This window comes from Myxocyprinus asiaticus, chromosome 5 (assembly GCF_019703515.2).
Source record: "Myxocyprinus asiaticus isolate MX2 ecotype Aquarium Trade chromosome 5, UBuf_Myxa_2, whole genome shotgun sequence".
Taxonomy (NCBI): Eukaryota; Metazoa; Chordata; class Actinopteri; order Cypriniformes; family Catostomidae; genus Myxocyprinus; species Myxocyprinus asiaticus.
The window spans coordinates 34408408-34432196 of NC_059348.1; the positions used below are offsets into that span (position 1 = coordinate 34408408).

General features: G+C 35.8%; 1 protein-coding gene across 6 annotated transcripts; it reads right to left on the reverse strand.

Annotated features, from left to right (window-relative positions):
* Positions 1-2042: 2042 nt before the first annotated feature.
* On the reverse strand, positions 2043-22678 carry LOC127440403 (RNA-binding Raly-like protein). Of its 6 annotated transcripts, XM_051696948.1 has the most exons (12): positions 22586-22678; positions 18715-18834; positions 18110-18185; positions 13605-13875; positions 7214-7286; positions 7041-7088; positions 5354-5526; positions 4188-4301; positions 3999-4100; positions 3354-3517; positions 3203-3240; positions 2148-2781 (listed from the first exon to the last, which is right to left on the reverse strand). In XM_051696948.1, the coding sequence occupies exons 4-11, from the start codon at positions 13858-13860 to the stop codon at positions 3208-3210; spliced, it is 963 nt and encodes a 320-aa protein (XP_051552908.1). In that variant the 5' UTR covers positions 13861-13875; positions 18110-18185; positions 18715-18834; positions 22586-22678; the 3' UTR covers positions 2148-2781; positions 3203-3207. The 6 variants fall into 6 exon arrangements, with proteins under 6 accessions (XP_051552903.1, XP_051552908.1, XP_051552904.1 ...); XM_051696943.1 differs by lacking the exon at positions 22586-22678 and having other exon boundaries at positions 2043-2781; positions 17771-18185; positions 18715-18782; XM_051696944.1 differs by lacking the exon at positions 22586-22678 and having other exon boundaries at positions 17671-18185; positions 18715-18782.
* Between the last annotated feature and the right edge of the window lie 1111 nt (positions 22679-23789).

Here is a 23789-nt window from a genome sequence, read left to right on the forward strand (position 1 = left end):
AAGGAGGAGACGGGAACCGGCTGAATAGTCAATGTAAACTTTAATGCCAAACTCAACTTAAAACAACATAAAACATGAGACACATTCACACAGCAGCCACGTGTGTCTCTCTCTCTCTCTCTCTCTCTCTCTCGAACTGGCGTCTCCGGCTCCCCTTTATCTCGCTCTCCCGCTGATCAGCTGACTCAGCGCCGGCTGTGCACCCTCACGGCCCGGCCATGCCCTCCTTCTCATCACACTCCTCCCCCGCCTGATTCAGGCGGCACCATCCGGACTGACCTACTCCCCCCCCAATCTCTGGAGGGGAGACGCTGCCCCTCTGACCATTCCGCCAGCCGGTGGTCCACCCCACCTCCTGGGACCACACCTGGTCCTCAACCACTTCTCCGCCCTATGGCGGACGACAGCATACTCCTCCCCTGGTGGACGGAATGGTTCCTCCGAACCTCTGGCAGACGGCAGCGGCGAGATCTCCTCGACAAAGCATCCCACCTCTTTCCCGGGTTTCAGCGCCAATGTAACAGGGTAAAGGTGGGCAAGGAGGCGGCGGGAACCGGCTGAACAGTCAATGTAAACTTTAATGCCAAAATCAATTTAAAACAACATAAAACATAAGACACATTCACACAGCGGTGACGTGCGTCTCTCTCTCTCTCTCTCTCTCTCTCTCTCTCGAACTGGCATCTCTGGATCCCCTTTATCTCACTTTCCCGCTGATCAGCTGACTCAGTGCCGGCCGTGCACCCTCACGGCCCGGTCACGCCCTCCTCCTCGTCACAATGGCACTTAAGCTACATGGTAGAAAATACACTTTCAACAACCAAGGTTGAGCATCATTCAGAAAGGACTGAGATAGAAGTTACTTCAGTGCCAGTCCTCCCTTTAGGCAAACTAAGCAAGTTGCTTAGGGCCCCCAATCGGCCAGGGGGCCCCAACACTGTCAAAGACATGATAAGTAGTGTTATGAACATACCCCACACAAATTTTTGCTTAGGGCCCCCCAAAAGGCTAGGTACTAGGTTACTTACGTATAAATGGAATAAAATTCAGAGCAAAACATTTACATGTTATATTTGTACATAATATAACTTTATTTTAGATGGATGAGTCAAATAAATTGGCTGGTATAACTCAGCGAATCAAAATAAAACGGGCCGTCCAACGAGTTGCACACATTCAGCTGGTGTAAATACAACATTTATTCACAGGCAATTTGGTTACTTATATAGTACTTCGAAACTTGTAAGTGCTTACTTCAATACTAAACAGAATAGCTGTTTATAACTAATGCTAGTATCTATCTAAGAAAGTAACATTTATCGTTATTTAGCCAGTTGTCGAAAATTACGTGCGGATCTTCATTGTCAAATGATGAATTTTTATCAAATGATTAGAAACTGCTAAAAGATGTTTTGTGCAATTTTTAGAGTTCACCTGTTTCAGTCGAAAATACATCACTGCTTCTGCTCCTCTCAAGGCTGAAGTGAGTCGAGTTCCAATGCAGAGAAGAAATGTCCTGGGTTTCGTCTTTTTGATAGTAGATCACTGAATAATACCACAAATTTTCCCTCTAAATTGTGTATGTGCAGGTTTTAGATTGGGCTGTTCTCATGCAATTTAACAGTAAATTAGTCATTATTTTCCCGCTCATTCTTTCCTAAAGAATACTGCTCTGTTTGACATTTACATACTGCAAACAGTTTCTACAGGCATGGTGGAAATACAGCAATAATACTGTAAAAACAACCAAATTGACAGCAACATACTGTAAACAGTGTCTACAGTAAATTGCAATTGGAAATACAGCAATAATACTGTCAAAACAACACAAATTATTTACAGTGTTCCAATGTAAGTGCCTAACCATCACCCAGATTTTTTTTTTTTTTTTTAAAGAAAAGGTGGGACGAGTCTAAATACATTTTTGTGATAATCAGTATTATGCCACAAATGCTGTTGATTGAGCATAACTTTTATTGAACTTGAACTTGAATCTTGGAAATGTTAAAAATTTAGTAGAGCTCTTGATTTAGAGCATGCAAAAAAGAAAGTGGCTGTGTTTCTTTCAAAACTTAGAGAGCTGCCTACCTAGTGAGCATAACTGTGTGTTGTTCAATTAATCAAGCAGGCAGCTTGCTTGATTTTGAAGAACATCCACTATCAAAAGCTGTTCTGTTAACATTTCTGTCCAGTTTTATTTGCATTTTTTCCTCTGACACATTAATAAAATTACCAGACTATTCAGATGAGCTATAAACTGTATTAAAAAGAGAGAGAGAAAAAAAATAGAAGAGAAAATAGAAATGTAGAATAGCTATGAATTTTATGTTAGTTGAATTATACATAAATGTGCAATAAATGAGCATTATTTAAACATGTTATTTGGCGTCCAGCAAAATAAAACGCAAATACAGTAGCTTTATGCAGGCCTAAAATGTTTTCTATTTATTTATAAACCTCTATGACAATGACATCGAAGTTCATCAATCCTTTTTCTTTATCAAATATATTACTTATTTTATGTATTAGGTTAAGATGCTGAAATCCAAAGTTATGTTGTCCCCCACTTGCTTGACTTATGTAGTGGCATTTAAACATATTTCATATATGAATATCTGTCTCAACAACTTCATGTCCCTGACTGTCAGTTTTCTTAAAATAAATAAATAAATAAAATAAAATACAAAATGGTTTAATTTAAAAATTAAAACACAGAAAGGTCAACAGTTCTGACTTGTCTTCAAAAATAGTACATTTGATAGTTGTGCTGGTCTCCTGGTCCTAAAAAAAAATAACAAAGCAAAAACAAAACCCAGTTAAAACCTTTACACAACATATATATATATATATATATATATATATATATATATATATATATATATATATATATATATATATATATATATATATTGATATAAACTAAATCAAGCAAAAATGACTTTTTGTTTGCCTGATACAGAAGGTCAAATGATAAGACATTTCAAAATAGTTTTTCAAAATGCTTGTAAATGCTGATGCCTACTTGAAAAATTATAACTGCAGTAAATTTCACAGTATAATGTTCTTGTTATGGAGAGATGGTATCTTATTTTCAGTATGCATCAGTACATTCCACAAACTCCTGAAAGATAGAGACTATCTTGGATCATATAAAGTAGAAAGAGGGAAGAAAAAGTATTTCAAACAAATTTGAGGTACAAACCTTGTTTAGTTGTCTACATCAGATATGTGGTTTTCTATCTGAGGTTTGAAAACAAATGCACACAATAAGATCTTAATACAAACTCATCTTTGTCATTTATCAAATATGAACAATGGAATTTCACATTCAGATGAGTTTAATGATTGCTCACCAGTTCATCATTGTTAACATTGTCATCATAGCCATCATCACCTTCATCAGTAATTTCCCAAGACCCACCTTCCTGATGCTCCTGATCCACTTCCTCCACATACCAGTTTTTTGCTCTCTCACTATAGAGAGATTGATAGGCCTTCTCATGCTTCCTGTGGGCCTCTACAAATGCCAGGCAGACAGAAGGGTACAGATAAAGGTGAAAGAGAAATGAGAAACGTAGAGTATCTATACTGAATTTTAAAGGCCCACGCAACCCTGTGATTTCTTTTCTGTGTTGACGTATTTCCTCTTGAAACAGGAAGTTTATCGGAGGGCTCGCCACCTTTTGTAAAATAGCCTATAGGGTTTGTTTACATCACAGCCATGAACCATTAATTGCCAATTGCAGTTGCAAGTGGTATTAGGTATTAGGTATTACTTGCTCAATCTAGAGAGCATTTGATCTGACAAAAATCTGTATAGTATACGATGACTCATCAATATGTTTGGTCTGTTTTCCCACAAGAAAAATACTGTACATTTATAATTTTGTCAGCAGATAGACTCAGTGCTAAATGAGATGGACTAAAAGCCACAAAACATCACTTCTGATTTCATGGGATCTTTAAAAGGGTTAAAAGGTAGAACAATTTCAAGTTACCTAAGTAAAACACAGGTAAGTGTTGTAGATGTCCCCTTTCCCCGATTTTTATTTGTGTGTGCGGAGACAGAATACTGATGTATTCAATTTCCTGCACTGTCACTGAAAGTGATGAAGACAAGTGTTTTTAATCTACCTCTTGCCAACATGGCCTCTACCTTGACAGCAATGTTCATTTATTTGTCTTACCTGCCTCTGCTACCTGCTTCTGTTCAATCCTCTCTAGCCTTCCCAGTAAGGAGTCAATCTTAATCTGGATCTGAGACAGTTCTTGCTTGATTGTCATGAGCTGATCAGATTTCACTTAGATAAAAAAAATAAAAACACACAAAAATGATGAGGAAGAATATTAATTTTATCATCTTATTTTATAGTACAATTCTTAGTTTTAAAATGGTTATCAAAGACTGCAGGAGATGGACATGGACATTCAATGTCAAAGCAACAAACCCCTTTAACAGATAGTTCACCCAAAAATAAAATTCTCTCATCATTTACTCACCCTCATGCCATCTCAGATGTGTATGACTGTCTTTCTTCTGGAGAACACAAATTATGATTTTTAGAAGAATATTTCAGCTCTGTAGATGCATGCAATTCAAGTAAATGGGTGCCAAAAAATGTTATGCTCCAAAAAGCACATAAAGGCATCATAATAGTAATCCATACAACTCCAGTGCTTTAATCCATATCTTCAGAAGTGATATGATAGGTGTGGGTGAGAAACAGATCAATATTTAAGTCCTTTTTTGATTCAAATTCATCTCCCTGCCCAGTAGGGGGCGGTATGCATGAAGAATGCAAATCACCAAAAACACAAGAAAAACAATGTGAAAGTGATCTATTTCTCACCCACACCTATCATATCGCGTCTGAATATATGGATTTAACCACTGGAGTCTTATGGATTACTTTTATCCTGACTTAAGTGATATTTTGAGCTTAAAAATTTTGGCATCCATTCACTTGCATTGTATGGACCAACAGAGCTGAGAAATTCTTCTAAAAATCTTCATTTGAGTTCAGCAGATGTAAGAAAGTCACACATCTGGGAAGGCATAAGGTTGAGTAGATGATGAGAGAATTTTCATTTTTGGGTGAACTATTCCTTTAAGTTAAGGAAACCCTAAGCAATAATTGTATTGGCTTTATAACTGGGGTTTCTTAACTTCAGCAAGTGGCTGAAAAGGTCATTGAGAGTACATCGATGCTTTGAAGAGTTCTTGAGCTGCTCAGAGGCTAAGGCTACAAAACAGAAACAAATACTGTATCTGCAAACAAAAGAGGACATGTTATAAGGGTTTGAAGGATGATAAATAATGAGTCAAATAATGTAATTGGAATGATGGACAAACCCATAGAGCATAAGGAACCTGGCGAAATAGTTCTTAGATAAGAAGAACAGGTGGGCATCTTTGGCTGGAAAGAGTTTTTCTTTCTGCGTGTTGCGAGAGTGACCAAACGGGAATGCTTGATAGGTATCATAGCCGGAGGGGATGGTGCTAATCGCCCATGAATATTAATAATCCTGAAGAGAAAAACAGATTTGAAAAAATAAGGACGTTATAATATATTTTAGGTGTTTGTGAAAGGCCTACAGTATACTATATAGTTTGGTCTAAAAGTCTCTGACCACTTGTGAAAATTTGACCTAAGATTAAAAAAAAAAATTAAGAGTGCATAGTTACAATTGTTTCTTGAATATTTTAAAATAACTGAACTGAAGGGATTTTGCTTACTAGCACACATACATTTAATTTTCCATAGAGATGTGCAAAACACAGCTCTGCCAAATGAGGATTGAAAGCAATACATGAAAATGTCAGAGAAAGGATTACCGCCATGTGTGTGTGCTGCGCAATTAACAACCCAGCAGCTTTCTGACATTCACTTAATGTCTCACAGGAGAGGAGAGCTCATCATTAGGCTGAGCAAAGGATTGAAGTCAGACCAATACAATAACATTAATTTTGGTGATTAAGGGTATTTCTTCCTCCACTATTTCATAACACAGAAAAGGTAATAAGAGACACTGTGGATCTTTTCTTTATTTCTTTCTTTATCCCCTTTTCTCCCCAATTTGGAATGCCCAATCCCAACTACTTAGTAGGTCCTCGTGGTGGTGCGGTTACTCACCTCAATCCAGGTGGCGGAAGACAAGTCTCAGTTGCCTCCGCTTCTGAGACCATCAATCTGTGCATTTTATCACGTGGCTCGCTGTGCATGACACCGTGGAGACTCCCAGCATGTGGAGGCTCATGCTACTCTCCGCGATCCATGCACAACTTACCATGCACCCCACTGAGTGCGAGAACCACTAATCATGACCACGAGGAGGTTACCCCATGTGACTCTACCCTCCCTAGCAACCGGGCCAATTTCGTTGCCTAGGAGACCTGGCTGGAGTCACTCAGATTGTGGATCTTTTCTAAAAATGTATTGAACAAAAATGTCTCAAAACGCTCTTGCAAAAAAAAATTTAAAAAAATAAAAATCATACCAATTTTTATATCATAACTACTGAAATACTAATAATTCTCTAAAAATGATCTGTGTCTTTGCTACTAATGCATTTGCTTAAAGGAATAGTTGAAATGAAAATTCTCATATCATTTATTTAACCTCATGTCATTCCAAATCTGTATGATTTTCTTTCATTCGTAGAACACAAAAGGAGATGTTTATTAGAATGTTCACACTGCTTTCTTCCATACAATGAAAGTGAATGGAGACCAGGGGCAAAACTATAAATGTAACCATAAAAGTAGTCCATTTTGACTTATGCACTATATTCCAAGTCTTCTTAAGCCAAACCAGCTTATAAATTAAAAGTCATGTTTTTCGGCTTTGTGTCAGGAACAAACTGTTTTAGTCACCATGTACTAAAATCTAGCTTGACAGCTTGGACATTCTGCTGTAAATGACTCCTTTTGTGTTCCATGGAAGAAAGAAGGTAATACTGGTTTCAAAAGACATGAGTGTGAGTATGATGACAGAATTCACATTTTTGGGTGAACTATTAAGTGATTTTGTGTGTAATACCTGCTATAGAAATCATCCCTGTAGAAATCATAATCAAATTCATAGCCACTGTAAAAAGAGATGTAAAAGAAGCTGTTATTCTAATCCTTCCATGTCTGTCGTTTACAGTGGAAAAAAATGCAGATATTTTTTAATTGGGCTGTTAAAAAAGGGGAGGGTCTGATATCTCTCACCTGTATAAGGAGAAGGGATGCTTGGATCCCATTATTGGCCTGTAAGGACGAGGCTCTCCAGCCATATTAATGTCTGTGGGAAGAGCAATACAAAATAAAAATAAAAACTATAGGTTTTCTTTTTGAATCATAGTCTCCTTCAAATACATGGCCAACAGTGTAAGAGGCTGTTGGTGAATATAATGGACTCTGAAAGTGCATAGGCATTATGCCACAGAATGTATGACTGATGGCTCTCATCTGTCTCTTCAGAAAGAGAGATGCTGTCAGTGCAAAAGCTTGCCTCACTCACTCAACACACACAGATGCACAATCACTCCTGAGTGACTTTCAAGGTCACCTGGCACATTATCCTTAAGGACAGGCTGTGTGAGTGCCTGACTACATCACAATTCAGGCCTTTAAGACATTTACAAGCAATTTCAGCTTCACTCCGATGAAGTACAAAACAAAGCTCTAAATCTGCAAGGGAAAGTAGTGCACTTTCAAAGTTTAGATTAGTCTTTGCCTGACTGAGCCAAACTCATTATGGAGGCATAGAGACCTTTCAAATGGATACATTCATGTTTAGAATATACTGTATTTATAAGACTGAAGCCTCAAAACATTTGGTAAATGAGAAGGTCGTCAAGGGTAATGCATTGGAAAAGCACACTGGCCTCAGATATCTTGATGAGCAAAGGGGAAAAAGTAAAATAAAAATGCACTTTATAACAGTTGAACAGGAAGTTCAGGTTTGTGTCATCCTCTTTGAGAGGTGAAAACATGATAATTAGTTTGACACTAACACAAAAGAAAAGCTTTTTATACAAATAAATAGTTTTCAAATTAATTTAATGTCATGACAGTGATAAAAAGTGTTTCAACAAAGGTTCAAATGTCATCACGCGTTTGATGGCAAGCACAGTTTACAATCAAGCTGTTGTACTGAACATCAACATAGCTGTGATTACCTGTGGCCTTGTTCTTATGGCCGAATTCAGTAAAACAGCACTCTTGCTCATGTGATATTACTTAATTATTCATAGTTTTTAAGTTCAAACATTCAGACAAATAGAAGAAGGCAAAGGTAAGATTTTAGAAATACTCTATAGTACTTTTACAATACTATATTACGATTCAATTTCCTACCGTCATCATTTTCTGATGTATCCAGTTATAGAGAGCGATTTCAAAATTCTCCATTTTCGGTGGAGAAAAATTCCTTTCCAGTGTGGATGAGAGGCATAAACCTATAGCAAAATCAATGCATTTTCAAATGAAGTATTAGTTTGGACATGGCCTTAGGTTCTGGTATACTTTTAAACACACGTAATATGCATCAAAGTTCATGAATTGAATAAGGTCAGGAGTTCCAAAAGGTAGTCATCATAAGTTTGACGAAAATGAACTTTGCTTTAAAAATACAAATCACTCAGGTGGCTACTTTTCATCTCTATTGAATTGAATTTGAGTCTAAGATGTTCACCTCTTGAAATTCTTTATAATGATTTATTGTGATCAAGATAATGGTTTCTTGGAAGACGATATGATTCGAAACATACAATTGGATGGTCCCATGACACATAAGAAATTACACTCGATATGTGCCGACCATCTAAATTACTACTTTACATGTAGTTCAGACATGGACCCCACAGTATATCAATACTTCAATCTCTGTTTACAGTGGGCCTCCTCTACTCAGTATGTTCTCTCATCCAAAGGTCTGTCAGGCTAAGGGCCATGAACTGCTTAATGTCAATGCATCAGCCTGTCAGCTTAAGTGACAGGAGGAAGCAGAGTTGTGTTTTTGAAGAGATTCATTTGACAAGACATAACTGGCTGAGACAAGCCTGCAGCTGTGGAAAATAACTTGTGCTCAAAATTCAAACTTTGAATGAAATATTTTTAGATAAACCTTAGTAAGCATTGTGACTGGAAATAAGCAAGCAATAACTTCAAGGACTTGAAGGAATAGTTTACAAAAAACGTAAATTTCTCTCATTATTTACTCATCCTCATGCCATCCCAGATGTGAATGACTTTCTTCTGCAGAACACAAATGAAGATGTTTAGATAAATATCTCAGCACTGTTGGTCCATGCAATACAAGTGAATGGTGACCAAAACTTTGAAGCTCTAAAAAGCACATAAAGGCAGCAAAAACATAATCAAAATGACTCCGGTGGTTTAAGTCATGTCTTCTTAAGTGATCCACTGGATGAGATTTGACCAAAATATAACTCCTCCTTTACTGTAAATCTTGACATCAGCAGTCTCCTTGGCGATCAAGATTTCAAGCCCGATTACACTTCCCAGCACCATCTAGCTCTCTGCGCATGCGTCAAGCACTAGAAAGTGTAACCAAGCTTGAAATTATGATTGTGCCAAGAGACTGCAATGGTAAAACTTATATTTTGGTCTGCTCTCACCCAAAAAAGATTGGATCGACTCTAAAGGCATGAATTAAACCACTGGAGTCACATGTATTACTTTTATGCTGCATTTATGTGCTTTTTGGAGCTTCAAAGTTTTGATCACCATATACTTGCATTGTATGGACACACAGAGCTGAGATATTCTTCTAAAAATCTTCGTTTGTGTTCTGGGATGGCATGAGGGTGAGTAAATGATGAGAGAATTTTCATTTTTGTGTGAGCTATTCCTTTAAAGGGATAGTTAACCCAAACATAAAAATTCTGTCATGATCTACTTACCTTTATGTTGTTCCAAACCCATATAACTTCCTTCTTCCAAGAAACACACAATGAGATGTTAGGCAGTATATTGGTCCCTCAGTCACTCATTCAGTCTTCACTTTCATTGCAACTTTTTCCAGCAGAATGACTGAGGCTGTCATTCTGCCTAACATATAATGTTTTGTTCCACAGAAGAAAGTCATTCCGGTTTTGAGCATATGGATTAGAAAATGATGACAGATTTTACATTTTTGGGTGAACTTTTCCTTTAATACTCAGTCTCTTTCTGATAACTAAAGCACTTACTTTATAACACATACAAGTTAAGTTTCTGTTACTGCTCTCTGAATATTACTCAGATAATTTTGGCATATATTGTGCCATAGGTTGTATCTCTTTCACTACTGAGTCTCTTCCATACATGACCTACTTATCAAAAATTTCTTTCACCTCTTTTATTCATTCCTTTGTGTCGTGATGTAATTCAGTGACTGATGTGCGTAACCGTCTAGAACAGTTCGGTTCTCTTGAGGACAAGTATCATCTCATTATCCACAGTGTCTTTTGTGTGCACAGCCACAGAACTTTGCTTGGTAATTTTGATGTACCTTATTTGATTAGACATATTCAAAATATGGACACTATTCATGAACTGACAAAAAGTGCATACAAATATAAGCTTTGAGGATTTTCAACAGCATCTCTCAATGAACATCAGTTCCACAATAAATTTTTTTTTTTTTTGACTACCCAGCCTGGCCAAGTGTGCATATAAAATCTTTCAAGGTTGGAGGTGATGGTCCAAGAGCATAAACAAGTTAAAGCAGTGAGGGAAAGTAAAGGAAAAAAAGAAACAAACATTAATGTGCTCAGCTGTCGTGTACTTATTCTAAAAGAATCAAAGATTTGTTTTAACAAAGAGGCAACAAAGTTTACTTGTGTATTTTCCTCCTTTAAAAGCATTCAGCATGGCTGAACAAAAAGTTCCTGTATGAAAGAACATTCATTCAGTTAATGTTATTTAACAGACATTTTATAGAGCAACTCAAACTGCAGGAACAGCCCCCCAAGAGTTCTCCTGGGTTTCATTACAAACATTCTACATGAACTGCATTAATGAAAGGTATTGGTTTAAAAACATTTTTTATATTGAACAACAAATGCAGAACTATAATATTATTGTTAATGTGAAGGAGTTTAATCATAACAATAATAAAAAAAACATTTTAACGTATGCCTGCAAAAAAGTATGTAACATTTTACATTTATTGTTTTATTAATGCTTTTTCCAAATTTAAATAAATTAATTAAATCAATTATCAATTCAGAAATATGGTGCATCTTAATTTTTTTAAATACTATTAAGTACTCACATCTTTGAGTGTGGCGCTTGCCTTTATGCAGTGTTTTTCTGTACATGTCCATTAGGTTGCGTGTACTATATTTTGCAATAAATGATTCCTGTCTCTTGAACTCACTTCCACGTAGTGTCACGGTGAGAAACTGACTGGATAGAGTTAAGCATATTGGCATGCACCATTCTAGACTGTACCACTGGCACAGTAATGGGGGTGTTGACAAATATGCAACAATACATTTACCTTTTAAAATAGTCAATTCTTAATTGCCATTCAGGACCCAAAAAATATGGAGCACAAATCATCCTCTTTTGCATGAAAAAAAAGTACTTTTAGTATTTTTTTGTATATATATATATATATATATATATATATATATATATATATATATATATATATATATATACATACACACACACACACACACAAATCGAGAGCACTTAAATTATTTCAATTAAAATTTTAACCATAAATCCGATATAAACATCTGATAAAAATGTTGATATATAAAAAATAAAAAATGTTATACTCAACTACTATATGTACACCAAGTATAAATTACATCAATGTTTGATACAGTGTATGCTTTTGTCTTATATTGTTCTTCCGGTCTTGGATCATATTGTACATGAAAAAAAGCATCCCACAATTGCTGTCATTTATTTGAAAATGCTTCATACCCATGATTGTTTTTGACATTATAAGCCTGGAGGCTCTTCATGCAGGTATACGCTATTTCCTTTTAAAAAAAGACAGGCTTTGAAAAGGAACACAATGTGATGTGTTCACATCTGTCAGAGAATTTAGCCCGCCAAGACGTAGAAAGACTAATTACAGTGACATGGCTATGCACACACTCACTTTTGCTGTGCTGACATACAGTATTCTTGTTAAAGCTTTTATTCAAGACAAGCTGAAAGAAAATAATTGAGGCAATTTTGAATGAGGAAAAGTATTTAATTGAGGTCAGGCGTTTTCTAAAATGTTAGAGAAACTTAAGGTCCAATTTCTGAACCATACTTATTTTGATGCTTACATAAATCTTTAAAAAAGATTTATTGAACATCGTTTTTAACTTCAAATGTTCTGACAAATATCAGAAGGTTCTGTCCATAATAAAATGAGATTTTAGAAATTGTCTGGAGTACTTTTAGTTTCTAAGAAGTAGAAGTTTTGTCTTTTCTTGCCATTAAAAATTGCCACTGCATTGCCATGGACAGCTATGGTATATTTTTATCGCCATCTAGTGGCTGAAATTGCATATATACAGCATTCAGTATATATACTATTAATATATATATTGAGAGATCGGTCGTTAAATCGTTTAAACACTGCATTTAAAGCACTGCGCAAATAATAAACCATAATATAAATGCACTTATGTATAAAGACATCTTTTTCACTGCACTATACAGTACTGTATATTCAGCTGGTTTAAAGTTTATTTCAGCCACCTGTACTTCCTCTTACCAACATAGGGGGCAATATAGTTTTAAATATAACATACGCAGACATCACTGACCGAAGACGCTTAAAAAAAAAAAAAAACTTGCTGAGCAATTCAAAGCCATTTGATTCTTTAATCACAATAAACTTTCATGAAATTGAAAAACAAAAAAAACAAAGTTGAGTTAACTTTAAAGGGATAATTCAGCCAAAAAGGAAAATTATCATCTGTTTACCCTCATGCCATTAAACCCACACGATTTTCTTCTGTGGTACACAAAAGGACAAGGGGTCCAGTGGGTTTCAAGCTCCAAAAAGGACAAAAAAGCACCATTAAAGTAGTCCTTACCAATTTGTGTATTATATTCCAAGTCTTCTGAAGACATATGATAGCTTTGCGTGAGGAACAGAATGAAATTTAATTTTGTATTCACTTAAAATCTTGAATATTTAGTTTGACAGACATGATCGCTGTTTACTTTCATTGTACAGAAAAGAGCAGATTAGACATTCTGTTATAAATATCGTCTTTTGCATCCCATGGAAGAAAGAAACTTTCATTTGAAAGACATGAGGGTATTTTTGGGTGAACCATCCCTTTAAGCCGCCAAAACTCAGTCCAGCAAAAGTAACCACTGATGCTGAATTCAAGCCAAAGCCACAACACTGACAGCAGGAGTTTAATTTTTAATAAAAGATGATGAATAGTTACCAGGTAGCCATGGGAACTGCTGTGACCTACTGTAAGATATGTACTGTAAGATCTTTGTGCCTGCAGATCTCACCTCCTGCCTTTCCTTGTTTTTTCATGCTTTTCTTCTTTTACCCTCCTTCTCAATGTCATCAAAATCATCATCACTTGTTTCAGTGCAATAAGTGACAAATTAAGAAATAACTTTCACTTACCCAAGGTCTGTCCAGCAAGCACCTTGGCATTCTCGCCAACCACAGCTGAGTGAGCGTTCCTCTCGCTGGCATACTGGACGAAAGCATAACCCTTATGCACAGAGCAGCCAGTGATTTTGCCATACTTCGCAAAAATGAGCTCAATGTCAGTTTTCTTGACCACAGTGGTGTTGAGGTTACCAATAAACACTCTGGAATTGAGAGAGCGAGGATCTCTCTTGTTTGTTATATTGCTGGTTTGAGTTTTCCCAGTCATCCTTCTCAGGATGTCCTGAAATACACACATAAATACACATATTAAAGAAATAGCACATTAAAAAAATGAAAAATCTGTCATTATTTACTTACACTTACAGTATGAAATCTGTTTTTTGTTTCTGTGGAACACAAAAGGAATATATCTGAAAAATATTTACCCAGCTTTTCCCATCTGTGAAGCTCCAAAGAAGGCAAAAATAAATAAATAAATAAAATCGGTATAAAAGTAGTCCATATGACTCATGCGCTGTATTCAAAGTCTTCTGAAGCCATTAGACATGCACTCAAAAATATATTTTTTTTAGCCTATTTTTATGATTTATGCATATACATTTCAAAACTAAATTCCATCAAATGTAATTCCATCAAATGTACTGTAATATAATGTAATTTTTAAAAATATAAAATTATTCAAACTTAAAATATTTTTTCATTGTAGTTTGTTAAATATTACTTAATTCAGTTTAATGTAATTTTGTTATGAATGTTTAAATCTTAATTTTTTGTTTTTTATTTAAAAAAAAAAATGTAGTGCAGCTTGTGATGAATAGACCTAAATTTAAGTCATTATTCTTTTAAAATTGTCCTTTTGTGTTTGGGGAAAAACCTATATAGCATATGGGTTTAAAACGACATAAGGGCGAGTATATAATGACAAACTTTTCTTTTTGAATGAACTGTCCCTTTCATTTTTTTTTTTAAGATTCTGCAATATTATTGATTTTATAGATCCTATTCAATGAGTCTAGAAGTCGGGTTACACTCGATTTCACAAGATCACAAGTGTAACTCAAAGAATTGTCAAAGGAAAGACAAAGGCAACCAGAGACATACTACCATGTAATGTAACCCTCATTTCCCCCTCATATTTTAATTTAAAACAAGGACTAGGCTGATAGATTTTAAGTCAAAGTGAAATAATTGGTTATTCAAAAAGGTTTAAACAGATACTAAATCACTCATTACCTACCTGTTTCCTGATTTATCTACGTGATATCAGACAAGGGGATCATAAAAGTTTATGACCAGGAAAGACAGAAAGAAAATTATTTTCTGATACCTGCTCCACATACAGTATTCCACATACACACTCTCATCTCTAAAAGTTACCACACACAAACACTAATACATCCACAGCTGAATGGCCAGACAGAAAAGATACAGAAAAGTCTGTCTATTGAATCCTGTCAAAATATACAGTATATATATAAAAAAAATACCTTTGCTTAGTGTACATTTTCACATCTTCCCTTCTGTTGCTTTTATTCTTTAGTTGTTAAAAATGGGCCAAAAATATAAGAGATTGTTGAGTTCTATTTTTACATCTTTTCAAGGATTATCCTGTGGTCTAGTCAGAAATAAATAAAAAAACACACTTTTTTTTTACACCCCCTTCATATATACAGAAAAATATAGACTATACATCAAGCTGGATGTAGCAGCTATAAGGTTGACACCAAAGAAGACACAAGCCAGGACGAGCTGTGAGGATGCTGAGTGGTGTGAAGTTCACACTCAAACAAAGTTTTGAATATAAGGCTTTTCCTATCTTTTCCTGCAAATGATAACAATGTGTTTCTTCAGGATTCCCATCTGCATTCTCTGGTATGAATAAGATGTATGTAAATATAGTATAACCAACAATTTGAGAAAATGTATGAGGCTCTCAAAGGCTAATCTAACATTTGGCATAAAACAACAGCAGAAAAATCTAGTTGTTTAGCTCAAGCAAAAGAAAGCCAGGGACATTGTCGACAGCCTAAAAGCTTTTTAATCATTAGCCTCTTTACTCTGTACCATTGACCCAAACTATAACCCCGAGCTTAACCATGGTGGGACAATTTTCAAAAGTGGTGCATCCATTTGCATTTCAGACTGATCTCACTGTAAAATTTAAAATGGTGACAGTAGGTCAAAAGTTTAAGCATTGCCCCCAGTGGCCGAAGCTGGAAGTGTTATTGAACGTATGGGCATGTGTGAGCTCCAGTTTCCGGGTGAAATGTCCACAGAGTAGGGCCAAAAGCAACTTGTTAAGCGAGTTGTTTTTTAGTTGTAAATCATATAATACAGTCAACAGGAATTAATATTTTACAACCCTATGCCCTAACCCCAACCCTAAACCTAACCATCAGTGGAGTAAAAATTGAATCAACGACAATGCAACTGCGAATTGCGCTTATCATTGATAATGCGAATGCGATTATGGTTTCAATGGGACCAGAACCCATGCCTCTGAGGCTGCTGAAGCAAGGTGCAATCAATAGTGCCGCAGGAAAAACACATTTTCTTAACACTGAGACATTTATTCAGAAACCTTTATATCATATGTAGCATTCAACAACACACTAGAAACAAAAACGTTCCTTTCTGGAATGGAGATGATCAGACAGAATCCATTTCATCCATTTCATCACTGATCCTCAGCAACACCAGTATCCTGCTCTCAATACACTCCATCATTTCTTCAGAATCACTGATGCATGAAAACTTTCTCCTTGCCTGTGTTAACAAAAACCTCCCTGCATTCTTTCAAGTTATGCATTGCAGAGCTTTAGCATTGTGCTCTCTGCTCCATATCAAAAAAAGATGGAAACAGTTGTGGAACTTTTGTGCTACTGGTAGTAAGACATCATGAAGCTCCAATCTTGTTTGTGTAACATGTTATTTTCTATACAGTAATTGACTTGATTTTAATGTGTATCTGTTATTTTTTCCAATCATTTGTGCAGAATGCTCTTACCCTGACTAGGAGTATCTGTCCCAGGCAACAGATACAACACCATGATGTGGCAATGAGGATGTTCATGTACAACAAACTCGAGCAAAATGCAAGCACTCCAGTTGTAATGTTCAATTCCAGTGTTTGTGTGTAAATACAGTTTTGCAGTTACATGCATGTCAACCTGTAGTACCTTGATAAAGGCTTGATGCCGAAATGTTGGTAATAAAATAAACTTGTAAGAGAGTGTGCAGTTATATATTTTTCTTTTGAAAACCTGTCATTTGTAACCTAAAAATCATACCTTTTAGCCAACAGACTTGCTTTAAAGTGTTAAAAAAAAAAAAAAAAAAAAAAGAAAACTGTGTGGCAGAGAGAAAATGTGCCCTGTCACTTTAAGGATCCGCTACCAATCCCAAACCTGAGAGAACAAAATGGCTGCTCATTTGAGTGCACCAGGTGTGTGAGACAGAAGTGTGAGACAAGTGTTTTTAGGCACCATATGCACTTTTGTGACTCTCTCTGCGTCCTTGAAGCCTCAAACCACACCAAGGTACATGTGAACTCTCCTAACCGGCACCCGAATTTATTTGTTCAGTTATTATTATTTTATTTAATTATTTATTTATTTAAATTTATTCTGGGGGCTACCACCACTACAACAGACACTCTTTAAAATCCATTTACCTCAAAATGCCTTGATAGAACTCAATAAAAGATTTTTCAATTAAATGAGTCAACATTTATACTCATTCACGTAGTTCCAAACCCAAATGACTGACTTCTGTGGGAGGAACTCAAAAGGAGATGTCAGGAATTATGTTAGGGACTGACAGCCTCGCTTTCATTTCAGCCTTATTAGCAGCATCTACATTTTACAATGTATTCTCATATTCCACAGAAGAAACTAAATAGTACAGGTTTAAAAAACAAAAAAAACAAACATGAGGGTGAGTACATTTTAAGTAAGTCAATCCAAAGACAATGTAACGGTTTATTTAAATTTTGTATTGCACTTTAATTTCAAGACATGACATTGTAACTTAAAAATAAATCTGACATATGTAACGGTGGCCAGCTGATAGATACCTGTGCAATGTGTATAAACCTCACTCTCCTGACCTCAAGAGGTGCACTAGCGACTGATACTAGGGGCTGTAGCCTTTAGTCTTCTTGTTAGTGAACCCACCTCCCATGCCGGAGATGCCGGTTCAAGTCCCATACGGAGCGGGTAGAACAGGAGTGTCACAATGGTGCTGTGATCCGGATGGGAGTGTGGTTTAGAGGGGTGAGGGTAACGGTGGCCAGCTGATAGATAGTTGTGCAATGTGTATAAACTTCACTCTCCTAACCTCAAGAGGTGCACTAGCGACTGACGCTAGGGGCTGTAGCCTTTAGCCTCCTTGTTAGCGCACCCACCTCCCATGCCGGAGACGCACCCACCTCCCACGCCGGAGACGCCGTACTGAGCGGGTAGAACAAGAGCATCACACATGACAGAAAAATAAAGGAATCTTATATTACACACTGGAGCTGGAACCTCTGAGTTTTGGAGCAGGTGAGTAAAGTGCTCAGAGTTGATGGGCAGTACACAGGGGAAACATCTGAAAAAGATGGCAATAACTAATGAGTCAAATATCACTGTCAGAACATCAAACTGTATTTTAGAAAGGGACCCCGTAATAGTACCTCCTAAAACATTCACACAAAAGTGCTAAAATGCAAAATTCTAATAAATATTACCTTACAACTGCTTTTATTAATACATTAACATAATGTGAAACCAAATTATTGGCATAGCAGATCTTGTACTCTGTAATACAGGGTATTAATTTATGGTTTGTGCTCCTAAGATCATCTAATATGATTCATGCTTTATAAAGACACTATCTGTACTGCTGATCTATTGTAGTGTCTAGTAGTGTGTCTGTTTGGATCTGCCATGTAACATTAAGAGTAAAGTTTTTGATGACACATTTCAGTCAAGAAACTAAAAATTAAATTAGCAGACTCATACAGTCAGCCAGGTTAGCTATAAAGCTAATGATCAGGACACTCAAATGGGCAATTTTCAGCTGTCGACATTTAACAAGACACTACACGTGTTTATAACCGAGAGAAAATTATACGTACCTTAAATCACAGTATTCTTCTGATGGCTCTGATGTCCATTTCTTTGAGTTTGCGGCCTTGAAGCTTATCTGTATGTGCCTGATTCCATGCTCATGAGAGCACTGTGACTCTGGTCCTGCCCTGATAGTAAAATGAAGCGTGATTGGTTGAAGATAGAGTGTGCTACGATTGGTCCGAGTAATGTGACTGTTACCTGATTGGCTTGAGTAGACAATGGGTGGAGTCCACCTATTTGTAGATTTGTGTGCACGTCTTGATGCTAGATTTGTTTCAAAATCGACAAATGCGTGTAGCAATTGGCAAATAAAAGCGTGATTCACAAATGAATGCTGGACAGAATTGTGAATTAAAAATATATATTTGTAAATAATTTTTTGTTTGCAAATCTCATTCTTTTTATTTGTGAATTAATTTCATTTTTGTGAAACTCCTAACATATATTTGTGGATCTCATTCTTTTTATTTGTGAACCAACTTTCTTTCTGTGAATCTCTTTCCGTTTGTATGTTAATATGCAACAATTCTATCTCCATAGAAGAACTCCTAGCAAAAAATGACTTGAATATTGATCTGTTTCTCACCCAAACCTATCATATAACTTAGTTGTGTGGATTATTTTTATGCTGCCTTTATGTGCTATTTGGAGCATCACATTTTTGGCACCCCTTTACTTGCATTGTACTGACCTACAGAGCTGAAATATTCTTCTAAAAATCATAATTTATGTTCTGCAGAAGAAAGGAAGTCATACACATCTGAGATTTCATGAAGGTGAGTAAATGATGAGAGAATTTTCATTTTTGGATGAACTATTCCTTTAAAGTGATAGCTCAGCCATAATTTAATATTCCGTTATCATTTCCCTACCCTCATGTTGTTCCAAACCCGTGTGACCCTTTGTATTCTGTGGAACACAAAATATGTTAGACAGAATGCTAGGGACTGACAGTCTGGGTCACCATTCACTTTCAAAATATATATTTAAAAAAAAAAAAAAAAGCATTCACTGAAATGAAATGGTTGCCAAGGCTATCATTCTGTCTAAAATCTCCTTATTGTGTTGCATAGAAGAAAGAAAGTCATACGGGTTTGGAACAACATGATGACAGAATTTCCATTGATAATAATAATAATAATAATTCTGTAATACATGTTAAATACGTAATATGTAATGGAATGTAGGTTAACGTCCTTTATGTCATTTGTGAAAGTAATGAGTTACTCACTACTTGAGTACTCTTTTAATTGGATACTTTCTTACTCTTACTCAAGTAATTATTTATGTTAGCACTTCTACTTGAGTAATTTTTTTTAAAGAAATTTTACTTTTACTTGAGTACAGTTTTTGGCTACTCTACCCACCTCTGCTTTTACAAGGCTGTATAGGGTCAAATAAAGGCTTAACTCCATTCACTATTGCATGAAGAGTAAGAATGGTGCCATCCATGGTGCTGAAATAGATATGAGGGTATGTCTCAATCAGCTCCCTAGCTCCCTATGTTGTAAATCAGTATATCGTGAACACGAATTTGGGCACTGGCAGCTGGTATTAATGGTAGTAATCAGAAACATTGCTGTATTAAAGACACTATTGTGCATTTTCATGGTAGATTTTAATACATACATTGTTATTTTGAAAGAAATTACAAAAATGAAGAAATAAAAATACAAAGGAGTGTATTTGTTTAATCTATTTCTAAAAGCTCTAATATTTAAAAGATTGTTTCACTTTCATGAACATTGTGGATCAAAGACACTTCTCTTTTAAAGGAAAAATAAGGCTTTGACATCATTTATTTATACTTGTGCTCGTCCTGTAAGGACCTGAGAGGCTATTCTCAGCATTGCCGCAAGGGGCGCTACACCGGATTTTCTTTTTCCAATCAACAACTGTCATTGCAGAGCAGCAATCTGAGGAGAGTCTTGCTGATAAAGTTAGATTATACAAACATTTTTCTGTTGTCTTTTCAGCAAATACAAAAGCACACTCCTCAACTGTGGACATGTTGCCTCCAACACATCCGGTTTCATGGCACCTAAAAAACTCTTTCGCCACCTTGTGGTCTAAGGTTTGTAACCGCCAGTGCATTGCAAGAACGCACGTAATGTATGTACAAAGGGACCAGGCAATGGCCATGCGTTGGCGAAGCGCTCGCATCTGCGTTTGCGTACTTGTGTGAAGTATGTTTAGGCCCTAAAGGCTACAGACCTTAGCGTCAGTCGCTAGTGTGCCTCTTGAGGCCAGGGGAGTGAAGGTTCCAACTTTTGGAATTTCTCCCGATTTTGGAATATTATATGGCATGGGGCAACAAATTATGTCATTGTTAATTGGTAATGGGTTTCATAATGCAAAGAACCATACATTTTTTTGTCAATATCTGTATCCAATGGTGTAAGCAGAAGTTTCAGCTCAAAAGAAGACTCAGGAATTTTGTCCAGGTATATTATGGAATATACTTAAGTCCTTCCTAGAATTCCTATTGAGAGATAAGCCTTACTTGGAGATAGGATATTTCACGGCTGGCTTCCTCAACCTGTCCATTGACTGACACAGTCTGAATAGTAAATCTTTCTTTTTCAGAACAACATACATCTTCCTCACTATCATTCTCAAACCTAACCAAAACAACACTGATTTAAAAAAAAAAAAAAAATCTTTTGCGAGAAGACTGTGGGCATCTTGTCTAGCTGAGCACATAGGCTGATAATTTTGCGTCGGGCCCTGTGCCATTTCTTGCACAAAAGGAAATGAAGAATGATGTCTAGAAACATTTCAACAGACTTATTATGTCTAACATGGATAACTCTTATCACTTAAAGTCAAGTGATGATGGGCTAAAGGAAAAAGCTTCACTGGGACAAAGCAACTTGCAGAAAAAAAGGCTGTCAGTCTCATTCTCTGCATCCCCTTATACACAACTATTTACATGATTTTAAACAGCGTATAAGAGACATTATTCAGCGCCATGTTTTATTTTTGACGGGAATAAAAATGAGGCTGAGAGGTACTTACAGTGTTTTATATTATATGGTTTGTATTGTTGTTTATATTGGTGTTAAACGTTTAACTGACGAAATATTGAAAAAAATAATAATAATAAAAAAAAAAATAAATCCAGAAAACAACTTTATACAGTGCATGCCACTGAAGAGACTCCCTCACATGCCTTCGAATTTGGTTTATTCTCTGAATAAGGTCTGGCAAGTCCATTCAAGACATTAGTGTAGATGCAGTGAACAAGAAAAATCCAAAGTCTCCGACGCGTTCAATATTATATATTTATAGCGGTATATTTGGTCAAAACTAAGACGTATTTAACCAAAAGAGGACTTTTTTTCTAAAATATTTACATATGTTAATATCTGCAGGCATACATAATTAAATACAAAGGAATTTAGTCTAGAAAGTGCTTAAACAAGCAAGTGCTGAAACTTCGGAATCGAATGCAGTGAAAATAAATGTAAATGTGTATATATGTATATATATATATATATATATATATATATATATATATATATATATATATATATAATTGTATTTTTATATTTTTTTACATTTATTTTCACTGCAATCGATTCCGAAGTTTCAGCATTTGCTTGTTGAATAGGCCTACTCATAAAGAAATAATTACCAGCACGAAATTAAAATCGTCAACGATATATAAAAACATCAAACAGATTAAAAAGTAGCGTGCACGTCTTTTTTTTATTTTTTATTTATTTTTTATTTTTTTTACTAATTTTTTTATTCACACTGTTATCCAAAATCGACATTTTGATGACAGCGTAAGAGGGAAAAGCTCAAGAGAATGCATTTCAACATTATGACAAAGTTAAAAAAAGAAACGAGAAAGACACAGGAGCTACTCACCAATCAAAGAGTCGTTGAGCATCAAATGAGATGGTGAGCAAGTGCAGAATGCCTCCTGTGCTTCTCGATCGCTCAAATCTCCCCTCCAACTGGATCATGTGACAGGAGACTGCTGCCCGTTTTATTATCCACATGCTGTCATTTATCTGTCTCTATTTAGGCTATGTGTGCCTTTGACTTTCACAATGGTCATAGATGATCTATCTATCTATCTGTCTGTCTATCTGTCTGTCTGTCTGTCCGTCTGTTTTGAACTATGACAAATTATAAAGCACCATATGAAAATTAGACCTATCACAAAGTTGTTTGAACACAAACCCCGAATTACAGGAATCTGTAAAAATCTCACATATACATTATCAGAAGGATTTGTCAATATTTTATATAAGTATAATACATATATTACATTAAATCAGTAGTGTAGTCTCGGGCATACGCAGTTATACACCGTATGCCCATCTATCATTCTATGGATTTTGCGTATGCCCATCTAAAATGAGTGATGATACGAATGGCCGCCAGTACAGCGAGGAGGATTTTGACCCATAACCTTTACTGTAATTATACTGATACTGAGGTGATGCCAGCACCTTTGAGTAAACTATTATTATTTATATATATATATATATATATATATATATATATAAAAGAGTGGACAGATTCTCTCTAAACGAGCACGGAGCAGTGGGAGGCGGGAACTCAACTGAAAATACAAACAGATAGAGTCCGACTCAGTTGAACAACCAATCAGAACGTTCGTTTTAGACGCAATTGGATATTTGCTAACCAATAATATTTTCCGTTTCAATAAGGGGCGGGACATTTCTAGCGTCTACAATGAAATGCTGATGCGCCAGCAGCGCTGGGGTCGTCACAATTTGCGGTGTATATTTTATTATTACTGTAACATTAATGCATTTAAATAAAAACTTATGTTATTCAACTTTGGGAAAATACTGAGTGTCACTGCACCCATGCTATTTTTTTTATGCACTTATTTTTTCTATGACAAGTTGTCCACTAATTGTATCAAATGTCATTTTTTCTGTTTTTACTGCTTGTCAGTTGTGCCTTTTTCCTCGTGATATCAAATCATCTTAATTTATATTTCTTAATAGAAAAGCTATTTCACTACATACACAGAAAAGAACATTTATGTATACAAATAAAACAAATAGCCTAACCATTCATTCTTATGTACTGT